This window comes from Balaenoptera musculus, chromosome 2, assembly GCF_009873245.2.
Source record: "Balaenoptera musculus isolate JJ_BM4_2016_0621 chromosome 2, mBalMus1.pri.v3, whole genome shotgun sequence".
Taxonomy (NCBI): domain Eukaryota; kingdom Metazoa; phylum Chordata; class Mammalia; order Artiodactyla; family Balaenopteridae; genus Balaenoptera; species Balaenoptera musculus.
In genome coordinates, this window is record NC_045786.1 from 173,558,944 (window position 1) to 173,582,443 (window position 23,500).

Genomic DNA, 23,500 nt, shown 5'->3' on the forward strand with positions numbered 1-23,500 from the left:
AAACATATTATTTCATTTAAAAATTAAAATACTTAAAATACCAAACTTCTAAGACTCAAGATTGAAAAAACTACAGCATCCGCAAAGTGACAGTTCAGATCCTTTAAATCACCTTTTCGTTTTCAGCAGTTAATTTCTTGTTTTCCTCAAGCAGCATCGCCCTTTCTCGTTCATACTTGTCTTTGACTGTGCCCACGGCCTCCTCCATCTCGCTGTGCCTGAGAAGGCGGGAGAGGTTTTAGGGGTTCCTGACTTTGCCAACGCTCCTCCCCGGGCCCGGCTCAGCCCGAGGCCTCCGCGCCGCAGGGCTGTGTGGACTCACCGCTCACGTTTGGACTTCTCTAACTTGTCCTTCAGCACCAGGACCTCCTTCTGCAGGGCCAGCTGCTGGCTTTCAGAGTCGTGCACCTCCTTCTTCACATTCTTCACCTCCAGCACGTGGGTGGCCTCGCGTCTCACCAATTCCTCTTCATAAAACAGGACCTTCTTCTCAAGCTCAGATTTTATCTTGGAAATCTCTTGCTGATGTTCTAAGGCGGCACCTGGCCCACGGCCTCCTTGCTTCATCTGAAGATAAAGGTTGGAATAAATTACAAATCTCTGCGCCCTCCTCGAGGCTCAGGCATCACCCCAACCACAGCAGACACTTGCAAGCACTTCTTCCTCTGCCCTGCCAAAGGACACTGATCCTTCTAACAGCTGCAGGGCAGGCTTTGGGGCGGGGGGTGGTGTCTGCCCTGGGAGGGGTGAGCCCGGATCTGCCTGGGACCCAGAGGCCCCGTCTCACACTCTGACACGAATGGTCCTCAAGGTCTCCTCACGCTGTTCGTTCATTCACGCAACAGTGTTCTCTGGAGGGCTGACCGTGTGCCAGGCACCCTCCTGCTAACAGGGTCACACGGGGTGGTGACGTGGGAAGTGAGCCACCAGGCTAGGAAGGTCTTCATCACGGGGGAGGCGGGGGCTCAGCCAGGGCAGAGGCACTGAGTGAGGGAGGTGGGGGGACAAGCTGCAAGTGTCTGAAGAACAGGAGGAATCGGGGGGCACGAGGGAGGAGGTCAGGGTTATTCGAGCGCTGCGGGAAGCCGTCAGAGGGCACTAACGACCTGACGAGCTCTGACTCTGGTGTAACGAGCTGCTGTGTGGAGAGCAGACTGCAGGGGGCACAGAAAGGGACGGGGAGACGCAGTCACAGGCCGCCGAGTCCAGGCAAAAGGTGTTGCCCGTGGAAGCAAAGATGACGGGGAGAAGCTGACACCTCGGGGGTGTGTGCTGGGGGGACGGGCCAGGTGTGAGGGCGAGAGAAGACCCATCGTCTGCATTTCACAGATGAGGAAACCACGCTCAGAAAGTGGAGTCCCGGAGCTGAAGTCTCGCCAAGCCCATGAGGAGCCACTAGGGCCCTCCCCCGCCCCCCACTGCCCTCTGGCCCTGGACGAGGCCCCCGGCCGCCAGGCCGGCTCTTGCAGTGTCAGCAGCAGGACACGGGCTGCAAGCTTCTCCAGAAGCGGGCTCCACCAAGTTTAGAAACCCAGACACAGAGAAAGCACGAGGCGTCAGTCTGCTAGGGCTGGCTCCAGACTGCCGGAGACGTTACACGAGAGACGAAGGAACCCGGTTTTTACAGGTGAGAAGCTCCCATAAGCTTTCACGTCGCGTTCCGGCCCCCGCCGGCCCCGCCCCCGCCCCACGCCGGGTCTTGTCGGAGCCCCGACAATCGCATCGCTTAAGGTGACTCCCGCCCGGCAGCCGCTAAGGATAAGAGTCTGCTCTCTCAGTAAGAAGAAAGACCTAACCGAGCACTACCTTGAGGGCTTCAAGCTCACTTTCTATTTGCTTGGAGAAGTTCTCGCTGTGCTCACGCAGCTTGCGCTCCTTGGAAGCCTCGGCCACGGCGTCCTCGAGCTGAGCTTCCAGCTAAGGAAGGAGAACAGCGCTTTTTATCAGCACAAACCAGCTCCACCGCAGCAGCTAGACCTTTACCCAGAAGGAACTCTAAGCGAACGAAACCCTGGCAGACCTTTTTAATTCTTTGCTCTTCATCAGATTTTGATCACAAAGTAAAGGCTGAGAAAAACACTTCAGGACTTAACTGGAATGGCTGGTTAGTAATAAAACAAGTTTAAATTCTAATTTAAATTGATACTTTGAAACTATATTTCAAGAAAAGATACCAGTTTGGGAAAACAAATACTCCGATACCTGTAGAATACAGATTTTTTTTTTTTTTAAATTTTACTTATTTATTTTTGGCTGTGTTGGATCTTCGTTGCTGTGTGGGCTTTCTCTAGTTGCAGCAAGCAGGGGCTACTCTTTGTTGCAGTGCATGGGCTTCTCATCGCGGTGGCTTCTCTTGTTGTGGAGCACGGGCTCCAGGCGCGTGGGCTTCAGTAGTTGTGGCGTGCGGGCTCCGTAGTTGTGGCTCGCGGGCTCCAGAGCACAGGCTCAGTAGTTGTGGCGCATGGGCTTAGTTGCTCCGCGGCATGTGGGATCTTCCCGGACCAGGGCTTGAACCCGTGTCCCCTGCATTGGCAGGCGGATTCCCAACCACTGTACCACCAGGGAAGTCCCAGATTCATTTTTTTTTTCATGGAAGATTTGAAACATACACGAAAGTAGATAGAGTGGTATAATGATGCCCATGTGCCATGACCCGGCGTCAAGAGGTAGCACCCTGGGCCTGCTTCAGCTGCGTGGCTACTCCCCAGTCATTTTAAAGCAAACCCCAGACACAGTATCATTTCACCCAGAACTGGAACGGTCATGCTTAATTAGGGGTTCACTACGAAGAGTTACAGTTGGCTAGAACTACAAATGTACTGGGGTTGCAAAATCAACTGTCTAAGAAGAAAACAAATAGGCATTTTGAGGCCAAAGGACAAAGAGCCCTGAACACGAAAGGAACAAGAGCATATACTTCTGGGCCCTCCCACTCAGTTTACCGAGTAAACCCTAACAGAATTTTAAAGGAAGGGTTGTGGGAAATATGTTGCCTGCTGGTAGTAGAATGTTTGAAATCATCTCGGGCAGCAGTTCAAAGTGGGGTCTTGAGGCCCTTTTAGGGTCTGCAAGGCCCTTCCCCTTCTAAGTCCCTACCTTAGGAGCTGGGCTCTCTTCTTGTACATTATACAAAAAAGCGCATCCCTCCAGACAATGCAGAACTAGATACGAGAACCCGGTGTTCTCTATTAGGTCAGACATTAAAGAAAGGCATAAGCATGTTGCAAATGCCACACTTCTCACTATACTTTAAAAAACCAGCCACTTTTCATAAAAATGTTATTTATGTTAACATGTAATGAGTCTGTTGTTATACTGAAAATTTTTTCAGTTTTAATTTCTAACATGGTAAACATTAAGACCTATAACCACACAAACAAAAGCCCTTTGGGGCCCTCAGTGACTTTTGAGTGTCAAGGATCCCGAAGCCAGTCTCAGGACCGCTGCTCTGGGGCAGCAGGCGTCGCGCACCTAGAAGCCTTCGTGTCTCCTGAAGCCATGCTGCGGCACATCATGACGTGTTTCTGTGGTATTTCTTGTTCATGAATACCCTCTACTCTGCTTTAAAATTTTAGTACTACAGGAACCTCTTTTAGTAACTTCACAAATAGGTAACAAGGGCTGAAAGCTACAAAATAAACGCTTAGCAAAGCGGCTACTTGGCTTCACGTGAAATTTAAGATCCATTGTATGTTCAAGTGATTTACGTGACGCAGCCTAAGCTCCCAAAGCTGTTCTACTGGGGTCACCCAGGCGCCCCACCAGCACCCCCCGAAGCCCCGAGAAGCTACCTCCTTCCGGCTCTTGTCGGCCCTGCGGGCCTCCTGCCTCAGCGCGTCCATCTTCTGCACGGCCGCCTCCACCTCCTCCTCCCGGTCCCGCAGCTGCCGGGACACCTTCTGCTTCTGGGACCGGAGCTCGGCCATGCGCTCGTTGAGCTCTGAGAACTCCTGCAGGGCCAGCTTCCGCTGCTGGTGGGCGTCTTTCAGTTCCCGGGCCTGGGACTTCAACCGCTCAGAAGCCTCAATCAATTGCTGAACACAAAGAGTTAAATTGCAGATGGTTTACGTTTGCCTGACAAGGACGGGAAGGCGAGAAGCGCTGTCTTCCACTGTGTGAAGGGGTTAAAGTGACAGCAGATCTGGTTACAGGCTGTAGCCACAGCCCCGAGAGCTGACCTTCCTGGAAAGAGCCCTTTGTTTGTCCCAGCGCAGCCTGAAGAAGCCCACCTGAGACCAGTGAGACCCTCCTATGATGTGAGCAGCTTGCTCGCAGAGGCAAGTCTGGCTTGGGAATTTCGAACTCTCCCCTGTGTCATCCACACAATCACAAAAGCAGATGAAGCATGAATCTGGTCACCAATCTAGTTACTTAAACCCAGCAGAATCAGAAAAGAACATATTATATACAAAAATGCTTAAGATTTCAATCAAAGTAAAGAACTGTATAAAAACAATCTGCTCCCCGCAGCCGATCCCTCGACAACTGGGCTGCTCGGTCACCGTGGCACCTGCTGGCCTGCGGCTCGAAGCAGCAGGATCTGAGCAGGCCGGCAGGGCAGCTCCCGCCACAGGGAGGAGAGGCCCCTGTGGACCCGCCCACTGCAAGTTTCTCCAGCCCACCTGCGCCTCTGAGACGAAGCCCTGCAGGTGGTACGATACCACGGGGAACGGAAATCCTGCTCGAATTCAGAAAACAGACCCCAACACAGGGTCAACAACCGAATGTACTTTAGGAAACATGGTGCTCACCGGTGTGAACACACTGCTGTCTGAACACAGTCGGACGTGTCTCACTGAAAATCAATGTTATAAAGGAGCCGTGGCCTCTTTCGCAAAGCCTGGCCGGAACTGCAGGCAGCCGCAGGCCGGGCAGGAAGGATGGGGACCCTGGCTCGGGTGAGGACAAGCGCCCTAAGCCAGCTGGGTCAGCGCAGGGAAAACCCTGAGTCCTCACACGGGGATACCGCCCGCTCAGCAGGCTCGTGCCCGAGGTTAAAGACGACGACCGGAAAGCGCGCCCGTGCAGCCGAGGCGCTGAAGAGCACCCACGACCGGGATCGGCCCCACGGTCACCGGGCGCCAGTTTCGCTGCTTGTGAGCCTCGGGCAGCAGGGGCCAGGATCCCGCACACAGACGAGGGGCCTGGACATCTTCGAACGTACGCACGAACTCAACCTCACACCCTGCAAGATCACGTAAACCTCTCTCACACACGAGGCCTCTGACTACCTTGTGGAAATCCTCCTTTTCCTGCCGCGCCAGGCGGTACTGCTTCTCCAGGCCTTTCAGTCGATGCGTGGAATCCTCGCGCTCCTGGCGAAGAGCCACCGTGTCCTCAAGCTGTCGCTCGAGCCTATTTGAATCTGAGCCAAAGAGAAAAGAGAGCGTATTCCCTTACATGCAAAACTCTGTGATCTGACTTACTGACAGGGAATTACTTAATAATCCCAAATGGCCTCGAGGCTTTTTTGACCTTCTCTCTCAGGCACGCACACGGCCACCCGCACACCTGAGCAGACCCACCAGACTTGGCTCTGCCCCGCTGTCTACGCACCCTTCCCCGGGACGGTGAGCCCCAGGGCGGCATGCGCCTCTCTGTCTCGCCCTTGCTCCCTGTGTGAGCCAGCACAGTGCAGCCGAGTGGTGCAGGAGGGTCTCAGTAAGTAATGGACTCGACGGAAGCCCTTTTCTGGATCGGGATGGTGGGTCCCAGATAGGAAACAGAGAGAAGGCAACTGACTCAGGTTTGATTTGAGATGAGAGTCAAGTGCAGCACCAACCCATGTGTCAGGTAAAGGGTTAAGACTTAAAGGTGACTTGAGTCTTCAGGAAGCTCTGATAACCTAGGAACCACAAAACACACACTGTCGTGTCAATAGAACCAGCACCTCAAACACTGGAAAGTAAGTACAGCCACTGAGGGAAGCTTCAGAAAGGAAAGTTATGGCAATTCTGTCTTAGAGCGACAAAGAGGAGAATTAAGATAGAGAAATGCAAAATATTCTGAGAGTTTATGCATAAAATATTAAGAACTGATTCTAGCTGTCACTATAACATTATAGTATTAGAGTTAAGCAAGTTGGAGAAATGATTTTAAATAAACTGGCAATACACCAGAACTCTTTGCTAAAGTTTAACCTTTTTTTCCTGCTTTTCCATCCAATGAAAAGGACTCTGAAAATTTTCTTTGCAGAGACGAATGCCCAAGAATAGAGACTAAGCAGTCTGACTTTAGAACACTTACCCGCTATTTTGTTCTTCAAACGTTCGATTTCTTCGTTCAGTTTTTTGATCTCTTTATCCCGGGCCGAACTGCCCAGCGCCCGGGCCGAGCCGTGCAGGGACTGGACAGTCTGGGTGGACTCTGGGGAGGAGACACGCGTGAGCGCCGGCCCGCGGCAGCGGCAAGCAGACCCCCCGGCACAGGCCCCGCTGCCACTCACCCTGCAGCTTCCTGCTCAGCTCCAGCCTCTCCTGTTCCAGCCTCCGGATCCTCCTCTCATAGGCTTCAACCTGCAAGCTGTTCTCCAAATCCCGCTGCACACCCTCGTCTTTGGTTAACGTGCTGGACTGCATTATGCTCTTCAGAGAGCCCCGGTCAGAAAAACAGCTGCAAATAAAGCAACAGGGTTTTCTGATCTACTGAGAATTTACAGTGATTCCATTAGCATTTAAAAACTTCCTGGGGTAAAAGATAAGCCTTTTTAAATTGGCAAACAAAAACACTTGTGAAAAGACTTTACTGTTTATGGAGCCAAAATTAGACAAGAGTCTTCCTTCCTGCAAATGACTGGGTGACAACGGGCAGCGAAGAGGGACGCCCTCAGAGCTGGTCAGACATTGCCTCTGCAGGGGAGGGGACAGGAATTTCTTTCTTTCTTGTTGAAGTACTGTTGATTTACAATGCTGTGTTAGTACAGAGCATAATTTCTAAATCATCGCGTCCACTCAACTAGACACTGAAAAGAGAAGGCCTTCTGCACGAGGAGCTGGGCTGGCTGGCGGGGCCCGGCTGGGCTCAGGCAGAGGCTTCCCGGGACGCTCACCCCGGGGGCCTGCGGCGAAGCGAGCCGGCGAGGGCATGCTGGCTCCACACTGGCTGCAGACGGTTCCTTCAACCCTCCGGGGCTCATCTTCCCCCGAAGACTGAACACCCTGCAAGGTTCCTTCAAGTCCAGCACTCTCACCAGCACAGTTAAGCTCCTCACCAACGGCCAGCCGACTCACAACACACAGACGAAGGCCGGGGAGGGTTCTCTCCATCAGAGCTTAACTCGGGGCAGGTTACTTAGCTCCTCTGCTTTTAACGTGACAGTGACCGACGTCAGGGACGCTTCTGAGTCCTACAGTGCGTGCAGTGAGGCACCCATCGAGCACGCGCACGCGCACACACACACTCACAGGAGGGGCCGGCTGGTGCTTCTCAAAGGCGGCCCGACGGTGCTGTGCCGGCTGGCACTGCCGGGGTCCGGGGTCTGTTCCGGAGGAGGTCCCTGGACCCAACCCGACACACCTGAGCCTCGGTTGGGGGGCGGGGCGGGGACCCACAGGTGTGAGGAGCACAGCCAGTGAGCTGAATGCAGTGGGAAGGTCTAGAGCCTCTGCAGAGGGGCTGATAAGTCAATACGCCCAGCACACCCTGGAACGCCTCTTCTTGGCTGGAAGGTATGCGCCATAACTTTGGCTTACGTGCTGTTTAACTCTGGCATCCACACCTAAAGAGTTTCTACAAGCTTGAGCACAAGTAACCCTCTTCTGCAAGGAGTCTGTATCACTTCAGGCACTGTGGCAGCTCCATTTGTTTTATTTCACTCGCCTTTCTTCCTAACCCCTCTCTTCTTGGCCCAGTTTCCTTTTAAAAGCAAATTAGAGCGTCTCCGGCAACACAACTCTGCCAGAGGCCCATCTGAGACAGAGGCCGACGCAGACAAACACCAGCCAGGGGCTCCCGGAGCTGGAGCCACACGTGGGGCTCATGCTCTCAGCTCTGGCGGGGACTGCAGAGCTGCAGCCCCACCCATGGGAGCGACGGGGCCGCGCCAAAGAGCCCTGCAAAAGTGAGTGGGAGCCCTGATGAAGACGGCGCTCAGCCGGGCGTGAATGGACACCGTGCCACTAACTGCGGCCACTGACGTCCCATCAGCACAAATCCTGCCCGTGCCGATGGCCTACAGAGATCAGGCGCCAGCAAACTATGGCCCGAGGGCCAAACCCTCTCGAGCCTGCTTTTGTACCTCCCATAAGCTGAAAATGGTTTTTATGTTTTTAATGGGTTGTTAAAAAAGAAAAGTATATAACAGAGATCACAAAGCCTGAAGTATGTGCTACCAGGCCCTTTATGGAGAAAGTCTGCCGACCCCGCTATATGTGGCATCATGTGCAGCACCAGGTGTGCATTTTTAAAGGACAAACCCATCCTATGCTCCCGTAAGCACAGCCCTCTCAGCGCTCAGACGCGGGCATGGCCTCACACAGAAGCTCACCCTCGAACTGCTCATCCCCACCTCCCCGCCTGGGAAGGCTCCTGCTCTGCTGCTGAACGATAAATGCTGACATACCTTTCCGTGGTGAACGTAAAACCGATGAATGGCAAATGTAATCCAGAAAAGCCCGTATGAGAACCAGGAGGTAATATTTCCTGCGCAAGAACACACACAACATAAACGAAATTATGTTCAAACAAATGGCAAACAGGGAGAAAAAATATTACCCCAGGGTGAACTCAAGAGTGCAGCGGGGAGAACGGAGGGCGCTTCTGGAATGTTGCCTCCATGGTGCCACCTGCACGGGGCCGGGTACCGGCAGGTCCACTTCCCGCTCCTGGCAGGGGCCAAAGCGTGACGCAGTTAAGGGGATAAACCCACTGCTTCTGATGATCATAATGGCACGGGCCCAACCTGGATCAGGCTGCCAACTGTGAACCTCCTGAAGCAGCAAGACCCCCACTCACCGTGACGCTGAGCAGGGAGGAGTGGGGGACACGGGGCAGGGGCTTGGGCTCTGCGTTCTTGGCCTGAAACAGAGGCCAAGGCAGAAGCAGGGTTTGGAACCCAAAGGTAGACTATTTTAGATAGGTTTACTACAACTCTATTTTTCAATATGAGGGCCCTTCTCTATTAAAAATAAAAGCAAAGTTATTGATCTGGAGAATTTCAGCGTGGAAACAGTTTCTTTGAAGTCCAGGAAAAATCCTTTCAACAATGACAATACTTTTCTCAGTCTTTCTCACATCATCTAAAGGTCAGCTCTTATTTTACTAAGAAAAAGTCTATAAGGAATAATCAAGATTTTTCTTTTATTTGGTTGAAACTTCAGTTTCTCTATCCCCAAACAAAGACACACGTATAGACTAATAAGGCTGAGTTTGATGAGGCCAAAATAGTTTTACAGCATATGAGCAAAACTCTCTGGGGGCCAAAGGTATACTGACAAGTGCATCAGAGGCCCTGGCAGAAAAGGTCAGACACCAGACGGGTCCCAGGGCCACATCCCACCTTGAAAAACCCACGACCTGAAACATCAGCAACTCAAAATCGGCCCGTCACCACTGTCACTCCCGACCTCCTGAGGCGTAAGGAGACGTTCACGCGCACGCTGAACGCACGTGACGGCAGCAAGTCCGGACATCCTCACGCACAGGGCAGTGAGAAGGACCGGAAACCCCGAGGCCCACGTACTACCTGTGGGGCCGCAGGCGGGCTCCTGGCAGTGGTGACGACGCAAGTGACCTTCTAATGTGATAACGTACCTGGCGCTGTTTCGCAAAGGTACAAAGCCATGAAGATAAAAGTAATTCTGATGAATTCTAAAACAAAATAGCTATTTAATAACTCCATTTTACTCAAATTGAGTAACCCATCGTTTTAAAAAAGGGATGTTAAGGACCAAGCCGTAGGCTGGGATAAAAGGTACGTTTCTTGCGACAGTTGCCAAAATTTCTGGAGCCCAGCACAGTTCTAAGATTCGCCACCTGCAAGGCGAGCGAGCCTGTGCGCCGCAGACCCCTGGGGCGCGACACGGGGCGGGCCGCCGCACTTACAGCGTTCCTCAGCACGTCGTCATCCACGTCGAAGTTGGACGTGTCGGAAGGACTGCTCACATCCGGGATGTAAGGGGCTTCCAGGTTTCGTATATTTTCCCAGCTCAGTCCTTGGAAAAATGCGTGCTTCTTGAAGTCCTCCACCCCGTTCTGCCCCAGCCGGCGCTCCCTGCTGCAGATCAGCCTCTGGATGAGGTCTTTCGCCTCCTCGGACACATCCGTGACGTGGGATGGGAACTGAAACCGCTCCTGGAGGGGGAGGGGGGCAAATCAGAGGACACGTGATGAAAGCACTCAGAAAAATCTAAGGTGCACAGACATCACAGGGAACAGAGTAGAAACAATAGCTCCAAAACAACAGTCACTTTTTATTTCGTGGTAACTAAGTGCAACCAAAGCTAATGAAACTGAATTCCAGAAAAGCAAACATAAAAATCATAAGTCCTGCTGGTTTTATTCATGGCAGACTTGTTACCACATTGCACATAAATTAAAACAGTGATAAATTTTCACCTATCGAGGTGGCAAAGAATGTTGACAACAGGCTGTGGGTGGGAGAGAAACTGGCACAGCCTTTCAGAACGCATTTTACCAACAGCTGTGGCAGTTCCACTTCTAAAAATTTAGCCTAGAGAAACGGTCCCAAAGAGAAAACATAACATGTTCATGATGCCATTCTATTCTGACCAAGAAAACTGAAAATCACCTAAATGCTCATCAAAAAAGGACTTGTTAAAATAAGAGGTGGTGCACACATACACAGAGAGTAAGGTCCCCTCCACGTGCTGAGCAGAAAGATGACTAAGACCCCGGTCATATGCAATGTGATGCCATTTATTTAAATGCCACCCCCCCACGCCAGCTTAAGTCCACAAGGCCACACACCACCATGGCACAGTGGGCCTGAGCACTGAGCCGCCCCTGCTGTCCAGGGTTGCGGTGGAGACTGAATAAAAGAACGAAGAGACCACTAGGCCAGGCCCCACAGGCGGCAGGCGCTTGCAAACAGCAGGTCTTAGAATTTAACCAAGTCCTACTTGTTACCTTAACCACGCTCAACACTGAGAAGTGCAAGGGGTGTTTTTCACCATCTATTTACGGCATGCACTTCTGCATATCTGAAGTTTTTATAGTAAGTATATATTAATTTATAAATAAAAAATTATATCTACTTTGGGAAAAGTGTTTTTTTAAAAAAACAGTATAACTTGCTTTGATTTAAACAGAAGACCCTTTACCACTTTAGTGTTCATCTGCTCCCTACTTGAGCAAATAAAGGGAGACAGGGCTGCAGGACAGATGGCAGACAAGTGGGAACCTTGCTGGGGTGTGTGAGTGACAGAGCAGGTGCGGAAAAAAAGAATGCTATAAGCAACAGGCAGAAAGGATGAAACTGGCATTAGAAAGACATTTGATAAGGAGTATGAAGAAAAAACACAGATGACAAAAACATTAGATGGAAGAAGAAATAATAAACAGAAAAACGAAGGAAACAGAAGCAATGTTGAAGTGAAAAATGAACAGCTGGGAAAAGGAAAGGGGAAAAATAAGAGGAAAAGAAATAGGATCAAGAAAGGACTAAGAACGCTACTATGTTGAGATGTGTGATCTGTTCATGACAACTGACTTCTGGGCAAACAGGTTTGAGAGTCTGAGCTGGCATCTGACAGATCCAGACGCACAGGTCAAAGTGGTCAGTGGGCCACCCTCTCTGGCAATTCCCACCCCACACGGCACCGCGGGTACCTGCGTCCTCCTCCCGAAGCCCACGTCTCCTGCAGGGATCCTGGCCCGGATGAACCCGTCACCCTCCACCAGGAAACAGGATCGTCGCTGGAACTTCCCCTCCCACCCACGTGTTCCGTGCCAGCAGCCTGTGCAGACTCCCGTCTGGCTGCCCAGCCTGCCCCACCCCACCCCTCTTCCCCAGTCCCCAGTCCTCGGGACTAGAACAAACAGGGTGTGGAAATGCAACAGCTTACTTCATGGTTCATGATCTTTCCATAGGTCTCCACAAGGGATTCTGCATAAAACGGTGTTTCTCCATAAAGCATCTCGTACATGCAGACGCCTAGAGACCACCAGTCGCACTCAGGGCCGTACTTGCCCATGCCGTCCTCCATCGCCTGCAGGATCTCTGGGGAGATGTAGTCAGGGGTGCCCACGGCCACAGAGGACTGCACCTTAGGGGAGAGGGCGGTTGGTGTTGAAGGGAAACCCTAGGGCATCTCTACTTTCAAGTTCCTAATTACTTTCTCTAAAATAGGGACAGCAGATGATGAAATCATCATGGAATAAAACTGGCACCTGATCATGATTTAAAAACCTAAGAATTCAAAATTCAATGCAAATAAGTGTTCCTACAGCACTAAACATCAGGCAGTGTCCGGAATGCACGAGACTCTTGCACACTGGGTCTTTCAACGCCCAAATGCCCACCAAGCCTCCATGTGGCACTGCAGACCCACATTCTCCACTGCGGCTCAAAGTGTGGTCCAAGGACCACGTGCATCCAGCCCAGCCCTTCTCAGATTTTCATGCAGGGACACCATGCACCTGTGAGACAGAGATTCTAAGATGCTGCATTTCTAACATGCTCCCAGGGGAAGTTCAGGCTGCTCACCCACACCCTACCCTCTGGCCCCCAAACAGGAATGTCTGGAAGTAGGTCCAGGGACCAGCTGGGTGCCTGGACACTCCCTACATGGGGCACTGGGAATGGACCTGAACGTAGCGACACCTCTATGGTGAGCTACAACTGGCAAGGTGGCAACCATCCCGGAGAAGGCAAGGGGGCTGCGTAGGCTGAGAGGTCACAGACCGGCCTCAGAGCACGTGGGGTCCACAGGCCTGAGGGCCAGGCAGGACATGGAGACAACAAGCAAGAAGGCCCGTCTGCACAGACCAGGCTCTCCCTGGGTGCCAGCCCCAGAGCCATCCGAATGACTCAGCGGGAGTCCTCAGGAGCTCCGACCGGGCAGCAGGGCGACAGCTGTCGGGAGCTATCGCAGGGTGAGTGCCACCGGGACGGGAGTGCCATGCAGGTAAGAAAGGTGACCAACGCTCTGGCTCAGACCAAGGCCACTGCTCCCGTCGTTACAAGACTGGCTTCAGGGACAGCACCAATATATCAATCAACGCGTGGTCAAGACTTCCAGAAATAAGAGACTGGCTTTGTGGAGAGAAAGTGAGTAAATCGCTTCACTCTTTTGAAAACACTGTCAAGTGATGCCAGTTTTACAGGTTTTTTTACTGCTGCTTGAAAACCCACAGTAAGAAGCGGGGCGGGGGTCTGCTCTCCTCTGGAGAAGTAGATGCATCAGACTTTATGATATGTGTAGGTTCTAAAGAAGAAAAGTCTCCCAAACACCTCACACTGAAACTGCGACAAGGGCCGCAAGGGAGAACGCAGACGATTCCCTAACGCGGTGGAAGCCGCTGGCTGGAAGCAGCTGAGTGAGGTGCGGCAGCCCCACTTGAGGCCACTCAGCCAGCGTGCTGGTCCAGCTGAGGCCCAAGCCCAGCCTCCCGGCGACGGCCACTCCGGGGAGGTCCTCCTGCTGTGCAGGGAGTGTCCGCTGGCCCTTGGAACAGGGGTATCGAGGCCCCCATTTCTACATCTGCAACACCCCTGGCTGACAGGAAGTCCCGCCCCAGACAGAAGCGAGAATGCACCGTCACCAGTTAAGGTCTGCCCACCCCGCAGGCATCTTAAGCAAGGACCCAAGGGCTGCCTCTCTTTCACTGCCGTGCTGGCACGCTTTTAGCTGCCTAGGGATCTGAGGAAACCTGACAACCCCCCTTTTAGAAGGCATACGTATTATTTTTGTAAACATAAAAAACAATAAAGATGTTTTAAACTTAATAGAAAATTTCAACTGTCTCCTAAGTGCATTCGCCTTAATTTACATTAATAAACTTGGTTTCTTAATTGTATCTCAAATTGAAAATGTAAATAAGCCCCTTCTAATTGCAAGCAAACCCCAAAACCAAATGGAAAATCTCCAACAAAAATACCTACAGTTCCATCATCATTCATCTTCAAACACGATCCAAAGTCAGCCAGGCGGATATGACCATTCACATCCAAAAGGACATTGTCAGGTTTAATGTCTCTGTTAGTAAAATAAATACACAAATTAACCATTTCCATGCAACACATTAGGTAGGCCAAAGCCCTTAACTGGTAGCAGGTCATCGGGGGAAACGCTAGCATCAGTCATGACAGCTGTAACAATCCAAGAAAACGTCCCCGCGATGATGCAGTCGGGCATGGCAGCAGCAGTCACCACTGGCGCTCATTCCTGTACAGCAGTTAATCCCCCATTAACACGCCGAGACACCGTTACTGTTCCCACCCACCCACCCAGCCTGCGAACTAATGCTTCCAGAGCACCTGCCTCGTGCCAGGCGCTGCTCTCGAGCCCGGGCCTACGACAGTACCAAGATGGCGCTGCCCTGCCTTCACGAAGCCTCACACCAGCTGGGGTGTCAGGAAATGAACATGCAAATGCACAGATATGCACATGGTCTTGGCACCCCTGAGTACAATCCACGGGGCAAGTGCTACAAAGAAACAGGAGGAGATATAAAAAGAGGTAGAGGGACAGAGTGTGAAGCGAGTCAAGGTTACCACTGAGAAGAGACGCCTGAGCAACTGGGGCAAAACACCTACAGACCAACAAAGCACCACGTACCCCCAAACTGTATTTTATAGACAACGACAGGGAAGCTCCAGAGCGGAGTAGTCTGCCCAGTTACACAGCAGCAGGAAAGTAAACCGTTCCACTAAACCCGTGGTCTTACTGACTGTTCTGTGCACTTGCCAACACCGGGCAGGGATGCGGGGACGGCGGGGTGGACTTTAAGGAACTAGCCCTCCTTCCTGGCAGAATAAGCTTATGCGACTGGAAAAGCCACATAAGCACGAAAAGGAACATAAACATTAAAGACAGAGGAAGACATTCACCAAGAGGAGTACAAGGAGGTTTCCAGCAGCACGACTCGTCATAGCCACAAAGTGGGATCCACCTAACGTCCGCCTGCAGGAGACAGGTAAAGCAGTGGGCTGTCCTCACGTGACAGAATGCTGCACCTCAGTGAAAACACACGGGAGCACCAACTACTCCCAACACCACCGACGAGTCTCACAAAGAAACGTGAGCAAAAGATGATGACAATTCTTACCCAAAAAGATAAACAAAGCAAAAAACCCTTCTAGCACTCCAAACTGAAATAAATCTCCTTAAATAAACACTCAGGAATATGAAAAACAAAACAATATAATCTCTCAGAGAGTCAGAAAAATAAAAACTAAGAACAGGGGACTTCCCTGGTGGTTCAGTGGTTAAGACTCCACGCTTCCACTGCAGGGGGTGTGGGTTCAATCCCTGGTCAGGGAACTAAGATCCCACATGCCCTGCAGGGTGGCAAAACAAAAAGCAAATAAGAAAAACTACAAACAGAACTAGACAAACATAGGGAGAAGTGAAAAGAGAGTTGATTTAACCCAGGAAAGAAATAGAAGAAAAAGACAAAATCTTAATAGAAATAAAGACTAAATTATAAGATGCCAAAGGAGAATCAATTTAAATAAAAATCTAATGAAAGGCATTGAAGAAATGGAGGAAAAGGTCTGGAAGAATAAAAATGAGACAAAGAATTAAAAAGGGTCAGAGAGAAAGTAGCTGGAGACTGAAATGGAAGACAAGCAAAGAAGGCACAACATATACATAACAGGAGTCCCTAAAGAAATCAAAACAATAAAACATAACTAACATTTGAAACTATACTCCAAGAGAACTTTCCAGAAGTAAAAAAGACCTGAATCTACAGACTAAAGGGCCCATCAAATTTAAAAATAAATAAATAAAATGTCCTGTTTTTTGGAGCCAGACAAGTTGATATGGAACAACCAACATGGAAGAATAGCTAGAAAAACACTGAAGAGAAAGAGGTATGATGGGGGGACTTGGCCCTACGTGATTTCGAGCCTCCATGATTAAAGTAGTGTGGTCCCAGAGCACAGAGAGAAAGACGACAATGGAACAGAATAGAATGTCCAGAAACAGACCAAATTCATAAAGAAACTGAGTATATAATAAAGATGTTATCTCAAATCAGTGGGCAAAGACACAAATAAGTTTCATGCTGGGAGAACTGAAGAGCCTTTTAGTTAAAGATAAATCAGATCCATTCTTTATACAAGAATAAACTCCAAATGGATCAGAGATCCATACGTAAAAAATAAAACTATTAGAAGAAAACATGGGTTCTCGTTTTCTCTGGGGTTTTTAAAAAAAAAAGTACTTCTAACTATGACTCAAAATCCCAATGTAATAAAAGACCAATAAATTTAATACATTAAAAAATCTGCATGGCAAAAGACTACAATAAGCAAAATCAAAAAGCAAATGGCAAACTGGGAAAAAATATTTGCAACATATATTACAGATAAAGGGCAAATATTTAGCAACTGAAGGGAAAAAACTAGAAATCAGAAAAATGGGCAAATGACATGAAATAAACAACTCACACAGACACACACAGAAAGATATAAAAATGAAATTCAACTCCACAAGAAAGACAAAAAACAAAACCAAAAAAACCCAACTGTATACCATCTCTAATCCATCAGATGGCAAAAGTATAAAAATACACTATGTTGCCAAGGCTGCAAGCAAACAGGCACTTTCATACACTGCTGGTAGGAACACAAAAAGGTATATCTCTATGGAAGGAAACTGGCAACATCTGATAAAGCTAATAAAAAATGTTAGTATATATCTAATATGCATTTTATTTCTCTGTCGATCCAGTGATCTCACTTCTAGGAATTCACCCTAAAGACACACCGACAATACAAAAAGATGTATGTACAAGGTTATTCATTACTGCATTATTTATAATTGCAAAATACTAGAAACAACCTAAACATCCACCCACAGGAGAATGAACTATGGTACCGATATATGTGGAGTGCTATGCAAAGGTAAAAAAGAATGAAGAGCTCCATGAACTGATACAGAATGATTTCTAGGATATATGTTAAGTGAAAATAACAAAATGCATAAGGGCATATTTAACCATGCTACCTTTTGTTTAAGAAAAGGAGAAATAAGGAAACATATCTGCTCATCTTGCATATATAAACACACACACACACACACACACACACACTCGATAAACAGAAAACAAGGAACTGGTTACTTACAAGGGGCAGGGAATGAGGTGGATGCGATAAGGAAGGGAGTGACATTTCTGAGTATAACCTTGTTTAGTTTTGGTATTATCGAAGCATGCTTGTGTTCTACATGCTTAAAAAATGAAATGAAATCAACGAAGATGGGAAGGGGCGCCTGAAATGGAAAGCTGATGAAACCAGTGAACCCAACTGTATTTCAAACAAATAACACAACAGCACTGAAGGGAAATGGGGTAGAAAAAAACCCCAAACCTAAGTAACTTTCGGCAGAGAACCTGACACTTGCAGTTGGGAGGTGGGGTTAGGGCTAGGGTTAGGTTTGTTTTTAGTAGGATAAAAGCAGAGCGAGGGTCCCTGGTAGCTCAGGACTTCCTGGTGGTGCAGTGGTTAAGAATCCGCCTGCCAATGCAGGGAACGCGGGATCGATCCCTGGTCGGGGAAGATCCCACATGCCGCGGAACAGCTAAGCCCGTGAGCCACAACTACTGAAGCCCGCGCACCTAGAGCCCGTGCTCCGCAATAAGAGAAGCCACCGCAATGAGAAGCCCACACACCGCAACGAAGAGTAGCCCCCGCTCGGCGCAACTAGAGAAAGCCTGCGCACAACGAAGACCCAACGCAGCCAAAAATAAGTAAATAAATAAATAAATTTATAAATTATAGTAATAAAGCAGAGCGATTCTGAAGCTACTTCAGATACATGGCAGGGCTGGGCAAATGACTGGACGTGATGGTGCTGCTGGGAGCCAGAGGAGGAGACGGAAATGGAACGGGAGAAAGCCAAAGGGTAACTCGTGATTCCCAAATTAGACATGGGTCTGTGTGTATAAATGCAGACATGTACGGACATGCACTTTACTCTGCCCACTGAGGGGCCTAAAGCAGACACCCTGTAACTCTGAGCACACCCAGCACCCAGATATGGTCTTTAAAACCATTCCCCACTAAAGGAACCAGGGTTCCTCAGAGAAGGTACGAGATGAGCCAGAAACTAAGGCAGTTCTCAAAAACGATGAGGGCATGTCAGAAACATGGGAGTCAGCTAGAAGGGGCTTCCACTGGCCAAATATGGGACAATATAAGCATAAAAAGAATTCAGACAATAACAAATTATAAACCGTTGGGGCGACAAAGGATCCATGTACCCACACTGGTAATAAATCGACAAATGGGAGAGAAGGGAGGTGCTTCATAGTGGAGGGGATCCTGGAGTTTGGAAATCGTCATTTTGCAACCATCACAGTAAAGGCTGGCCCAGGCAAAAATCATCAACAGATACTAAATGTAGGGGGAAACTCTGAAGAGGATGTATGCACGATCTTAAAGTGTCTCCCCACAGATTGCTTTTAGATACAAAGGGGGAAAAGTCCTAACTATGCAGCAGTGAATCAAGACTTGAGTCTAAGAAGACGGGTGGGGAGGGTCTTCACAAAGGCTGCCCCTCTCCCTTTATACCCTCCAGAGGTGTTCACATGCTAACCATCTGCGTGCACCTTTTTTTTCAATGGTGTTGGATTATCTGGGCAGCATGACTCTCTATTTAAAATATAATATCATCAATAAATATTATTTAAAAAAACCCTGAATTGCCCATTTGCATGCAGGGAGGTTACCAGGAAAGGCCCTCTCAGCACACCCGCAGGGAGGCCGAGGGCAGTGCTTCTGAGCTGGGCAGCTGGCCCCCACAGCACCAACCGAGAGAGCAGCCAATCCAAGAGCTGACAGTCCCCATGGGCCACCACCCTGCTTGGGACTAACCCAGCCCATCCTCCCTCCAAACCCGGTGGTGGCAGCTTTTCCAGTAGAGTCAGGCGCACAGCTGAGAAGCAGCTCCAGTCCCCCGCAAGTGCCTTTTCTCTGTCGGCTGTTGTGACTCTGGTTAAAACGGTGGAATTGGCTGGGGTGGGGCCGGGTGGCTGGGTGGGTGGGATGACAGCCCTGGACAGACTGCAGTCTGATTTTCCTTTCCTGTTCTGCCCGTGACGCGCTGAGAAGGGAGGCCCTCCCGCCCACTGCTGTCCCATTTCTGAGCGACACGCAGTGCGCCCGTGAGGCTTCCTACTGCAAAACCAACCCACAGGCTCGGTGGAGGTGGCGCAGGGCTGGTCCCCGTGCCTCCACGGACGGGCTTCCGTGCCAGCCCGGCTCCTGGAGGCCCCGGACCACCTCTGTCTTCGTCCAGTTCCTCTACTCCTACTCTACACCTCTTCTACTCAGCTTTCTAGTTTTTCTTTTCTAAGGCCTTTTTGTTTTCTGAATATTCCTTCTCTTAAAAGCGTACCTGTTCTTATTTCGATCGTAAGCTGTACGTATTCTGTTCTCTCTGGGGATGTGATTTCCCAGCTGCAATCCTCTGTGAGCCTGTCGCTCTCGATCTCTGCCTTGCTGGTATCTGGGGCTGACCTCTCAGGAAGCGGCAGCACCCACCAGGGTGGTGGGCTCCCAGGTCCGAGCTCCCCATTGCTTCTTGCACAGTGAGCCTCGCAGGGATCCAAAGCCGGGGAGCAGCCGTTCTGCATGCAGAAGCCTGAAGTCGCCAAGGCCCACATCCTCCCACAGGAAAGGGCCCCAAGCTACGGTCTGAACCACGCTCCTCAAATCCACCAGTGATAACACTCCCGTGCTGATGAAACTCATTTACTTCTGGCCCCGCCAAATGCAGCCTCAACTTACAGCACATCCCCGAGACTGGGTAGGACTGACTTCCTGTATTACCAAACTTTGTGAACTTCCTAGCAAAAACGCAAAGCTTACTGTTTTCACTAGGTCATTCAAGCACTTAGTCTGAATATGGAGTTGACTTTGAGGGAAAAAAAGTTTTCGAATTATTTTAATGTTTTCTACCATGCCCAGAGATTAAAAGATAGAGCAAAACTTCTACACAACCAATTAAGAAAATGAGGAGAAAGCTTTCTAATTAGGGAAAAACAGGAAAGAATAAGCTATTCAAAAGGCAGTCGAATTAATTTCCCTGGAGCTCTGTGACAAATACAAAGACATTCACCTCTCTGTTGTGAATTAGGCAAAGTTCTCTCAAGAAAAGTATAAAATCTAATGTTGAAAACAACAACAATAACTGTTATAAAAGCAGTCATAACGACATTAAAGAAAACAGGAAAAAGAGGAAATGCCCTGTCCCAAACCTCATGGCCCTAAAAGCAGCAACCACTATAGGGGGCAGGTCCCTGGGCTCGCCCATGACACGGGGACCTACGCACAGCGCCCTGGGCAGGAGCGTGTGGCCCCAGGCAAGCTGTCCCCCCTCCCAGGGCAACGAGGTCACACTCTTGGCAGGACTTGAAGGGCTGTTACTTTGACACTGGGAGCCACCGCTACCCTCAGAGCAGGAGCTGCGTCTGCTTAGGAAAATCCCTGACAGGCTCAGAGGCTCAGCCCGACCACAGTGCAAGGTCAGGGGACTCATGACAGCTGCAAACCTCTCGACGGCAACACTGAATTCCACACGGGATCATCTATCAGTCACGTATGTGAATGGAATTAACATGCTCCCCTCAAAAAAATTATTTCACACACCTCCTTTTCCAGAAACTGCTGGAGGATATGTGCCACCAAATCAAAAGAATAAACCAAGAAAGAGAAAGACGCACGACTCAGAAAACAAGGGAGCCCATCCCAGGGAGATGGGAAGAGAACCTCTCCACTCAAAAAGAAACCTCAGGATGAGAGCCACCAGAGCAGGAAGGCGTGGGAAAGACAGAAGGGATGGATCCAGGAAGGTAGACCGAGGACGGCTGGTGTGTCTGAATGTACAGAGCTTTATACTTTGGTCATGATATTTGGGGATAGTTAGTGGCAGCTACATAAAGAGAGAAGTAGCCAAAGAAAAAACAGTGCAATTATTAACTCCAGAGGAAACAAAACTTTACATAGGAAGTGTAACTATTCATACCACAAGGCTCATCTGTAATATTTACACAGTATATTATAAACACCAAACACTGATCTAACCAAAAGTTATTACATTTGACCCCTGAACAACACCGGGGCTGGGGTGCCAACCTCTGCGCAGTCGAAAATCTGAGTAAAACTTCACAGTCAGCCCTCCATACCCGTGGGTCTGCACCCACAGACCGTGTAGGACTGCAGTATGTATTTAGAGAAAGAAATCTGAGTATAAGCGGACCCGTGTAGTTCAAACCCATGCTGTTCAAGGGCCAACTGTATTTTACTAACTGGGGCCAGATGGGAGAAGGAAGTTTGAGAGTTTGTGTGGGAGACAGGGATGAGAGAGAGATGTACTTACCTGTGTCAAAGAGTCAAATCTCCATTTCGACAGACGTGGTCTAAGACCTCCCCACCCCCCACATAAGGTGAAACAGCAACAGAAGCCCGTTATTTAGAAATATGAAAGTAAACAGAAGAAACAAGTAAAAATTGTCCATCATTACCTATGGCAAGGGGCATTAGGGTGGGGGATGGCTGGAGACTCACGTTTTGTTATAAGCCCTGTACAACTATTTGACTTTTTAAAGCTACCGCCGTGAAATACTTTGATAAAAGTAAGTAAAACAGAACAAAACCAACAAAACCCCACCCAAACCCCACAGGACTAAAGCACTGTCTTAAATGGCAGAATGAGACCGACACAGAGGCACAGGCTGGCTGAGGCACTAAGGCCGCTGTCCTGGCGGGGGAGGGGGGGAGGGCAGGAGGGGGCCCCCCCCACCCCCGCCTGACATGCAAGAGCAGTTACACTCACTCAATTCATTTACGATGCTGTGATGTGAGCCCGTCTCCTCAACTCAAGCCCTCTTTCCTGAGTGTTTTATGGGTGACTGAGGCATGAGCTCTGGGGGGTGGGCAGGGGAGAACATGAGCCAATGGCAGGTAAATATCAAAAGACAAGGTGACTTCAGCTGACGGCAATTAGAGCGTCACAACAGTCACATGAAGCTGGGGTCTCCCGGGAGCCAGGTGCTGGGGTGCAAAGCAGCGAGCTGGTAAGGCACCCTGCGCCGCGGCAGTCAAAGGGAGGACCCGCTAACCGCACGGCTTCCCTGCACAGCCTGCGACTGGGGTCCACGACTCAGGGGACTCTGAAGGGAATATCCTGACACATTAAAGGTGATTTCCATGAAATATGTAACAAGGTGATTACCTGTGCACGTAATGAAGCTGATGGATGGAATCGATAGCCAACACCATCTCACCAATGTAGAATCTTGCCATATCTTCTGGAAGCTTGTCCTCAAATTTACTGAGCAGGGTCAGTAAATCACCACCCACGTAATAATCCATGACTAAGTACTACAGTTGGGAAGAGAAGGGCAGAGAAGACAACGTTGAGTCACCACGAAACCTAACCACCAAAGGTCAGCTCGCACTGCAGGAGCTCTGGGCTCCTCAAGTCCGGGTGGACGGCTTCCTGTTGTTCCTGTCATCCAGGACTTGCCCCCAGAACCAGGACCCTGATGGACCATAATGCTGCTGTAGTTGAGAGCAGATTTCAGTAAATACTTATTCTTCTTGTCAATAAAATTTCTACCTGTACAACACAATCAGATGGTCTCAATACAGAAGTCACATTCTATTTATAAACTGATGAAAGGACCACTGGTTTCTCTTTTTTTTTTTGGATTTCATTTTATTTATTTTTATACAGCAGGTTCTTATTAGTTATCTACTTTATACATGTTAGTGTATGTATGTCAATCCCAACCTCCCAATTCATCCCACCACCCACCCACCCCCACTTTCTCCCCTTGGTGTCCATATAAGGGGACACCTGTGTCTCTATTTGTGCCCTGCAAACCGGTTCATCTGTACCATTTTTCTAGATTCCACATGTATGTGTTAATATACTATATTTGTTTTTCTCTTTCTGACTTACTTCACTCTGTATGACAGTCTCTAGGTCCATCCATGTCTCTACAAATGACCAAATTTCGTTCCTTTTTATGGCTGAATAATATACAAGATATTGTTGTGGGGTTTTTTTGCCACACCGGGCAGCATATGGGATCTTAGCTCCTCGACCAGGGATTGAACCTGCACCCTCTGCAATAGAGGTGCAGAGTCTTAACCACTGGGCCACCAGGGAAGCCCCCCAAAGGACTGATTTCTTGGTATCGTTAAATCTTCCTATGTAAACTAGCAGTGCTATTATTTTTGATTTGTACAAATCATTTTTTCATATTCTTCAGAAATATTTTACCTCAATCCCCTTCATTTTTACTGAATGAAAGACTCTTTAAACTCTATAGTGCTTTACAATTTTCAAGTTTCACACACATG

General features: G+C 49.4%; 1 protein-coding gene across 1 annotated transcript in view; it reads right to left on the bottom strand.

Annotated features, from left to right (window-relative positions):
* Window positions 1-23,500, bottom strand: part of CDC42BPB (CDC42 binding protein kinase beta) — a 113,261-nt gene that overhangs the window by 30,665 nt on the left and 59,096 nt on the right. The window contains 12 exon segments of the mRNA XM_036843656.1: window positions 113-218; window positions 323-567; window positions 1,807-1,917; window positions 3,792-4,034; window positions 5,232-5,365; window positions 6,247-6,366; window positions 6,446-6,612; window positions 8,561-8,640; window positions 10,042-10,290; window positions 12,024-12,224; window positions 14,063-14,156; window positions 22,365-22,513. Coding sequence (XP_036699551.1) covers window positions 113-218; window positions 323-567; window positions 1,807-1,917; window positions 3,792-4,034; window positions 5,232-5,365; window positions 6,247-6,366; window positions 6,446-6,612; window positions 8,561-8,640; window positions 10,042-10,290; window positions 12,024-12,224; window positions 14,063-14,156; window positions 22,365-22,513 — 1,899 coding nt within the window.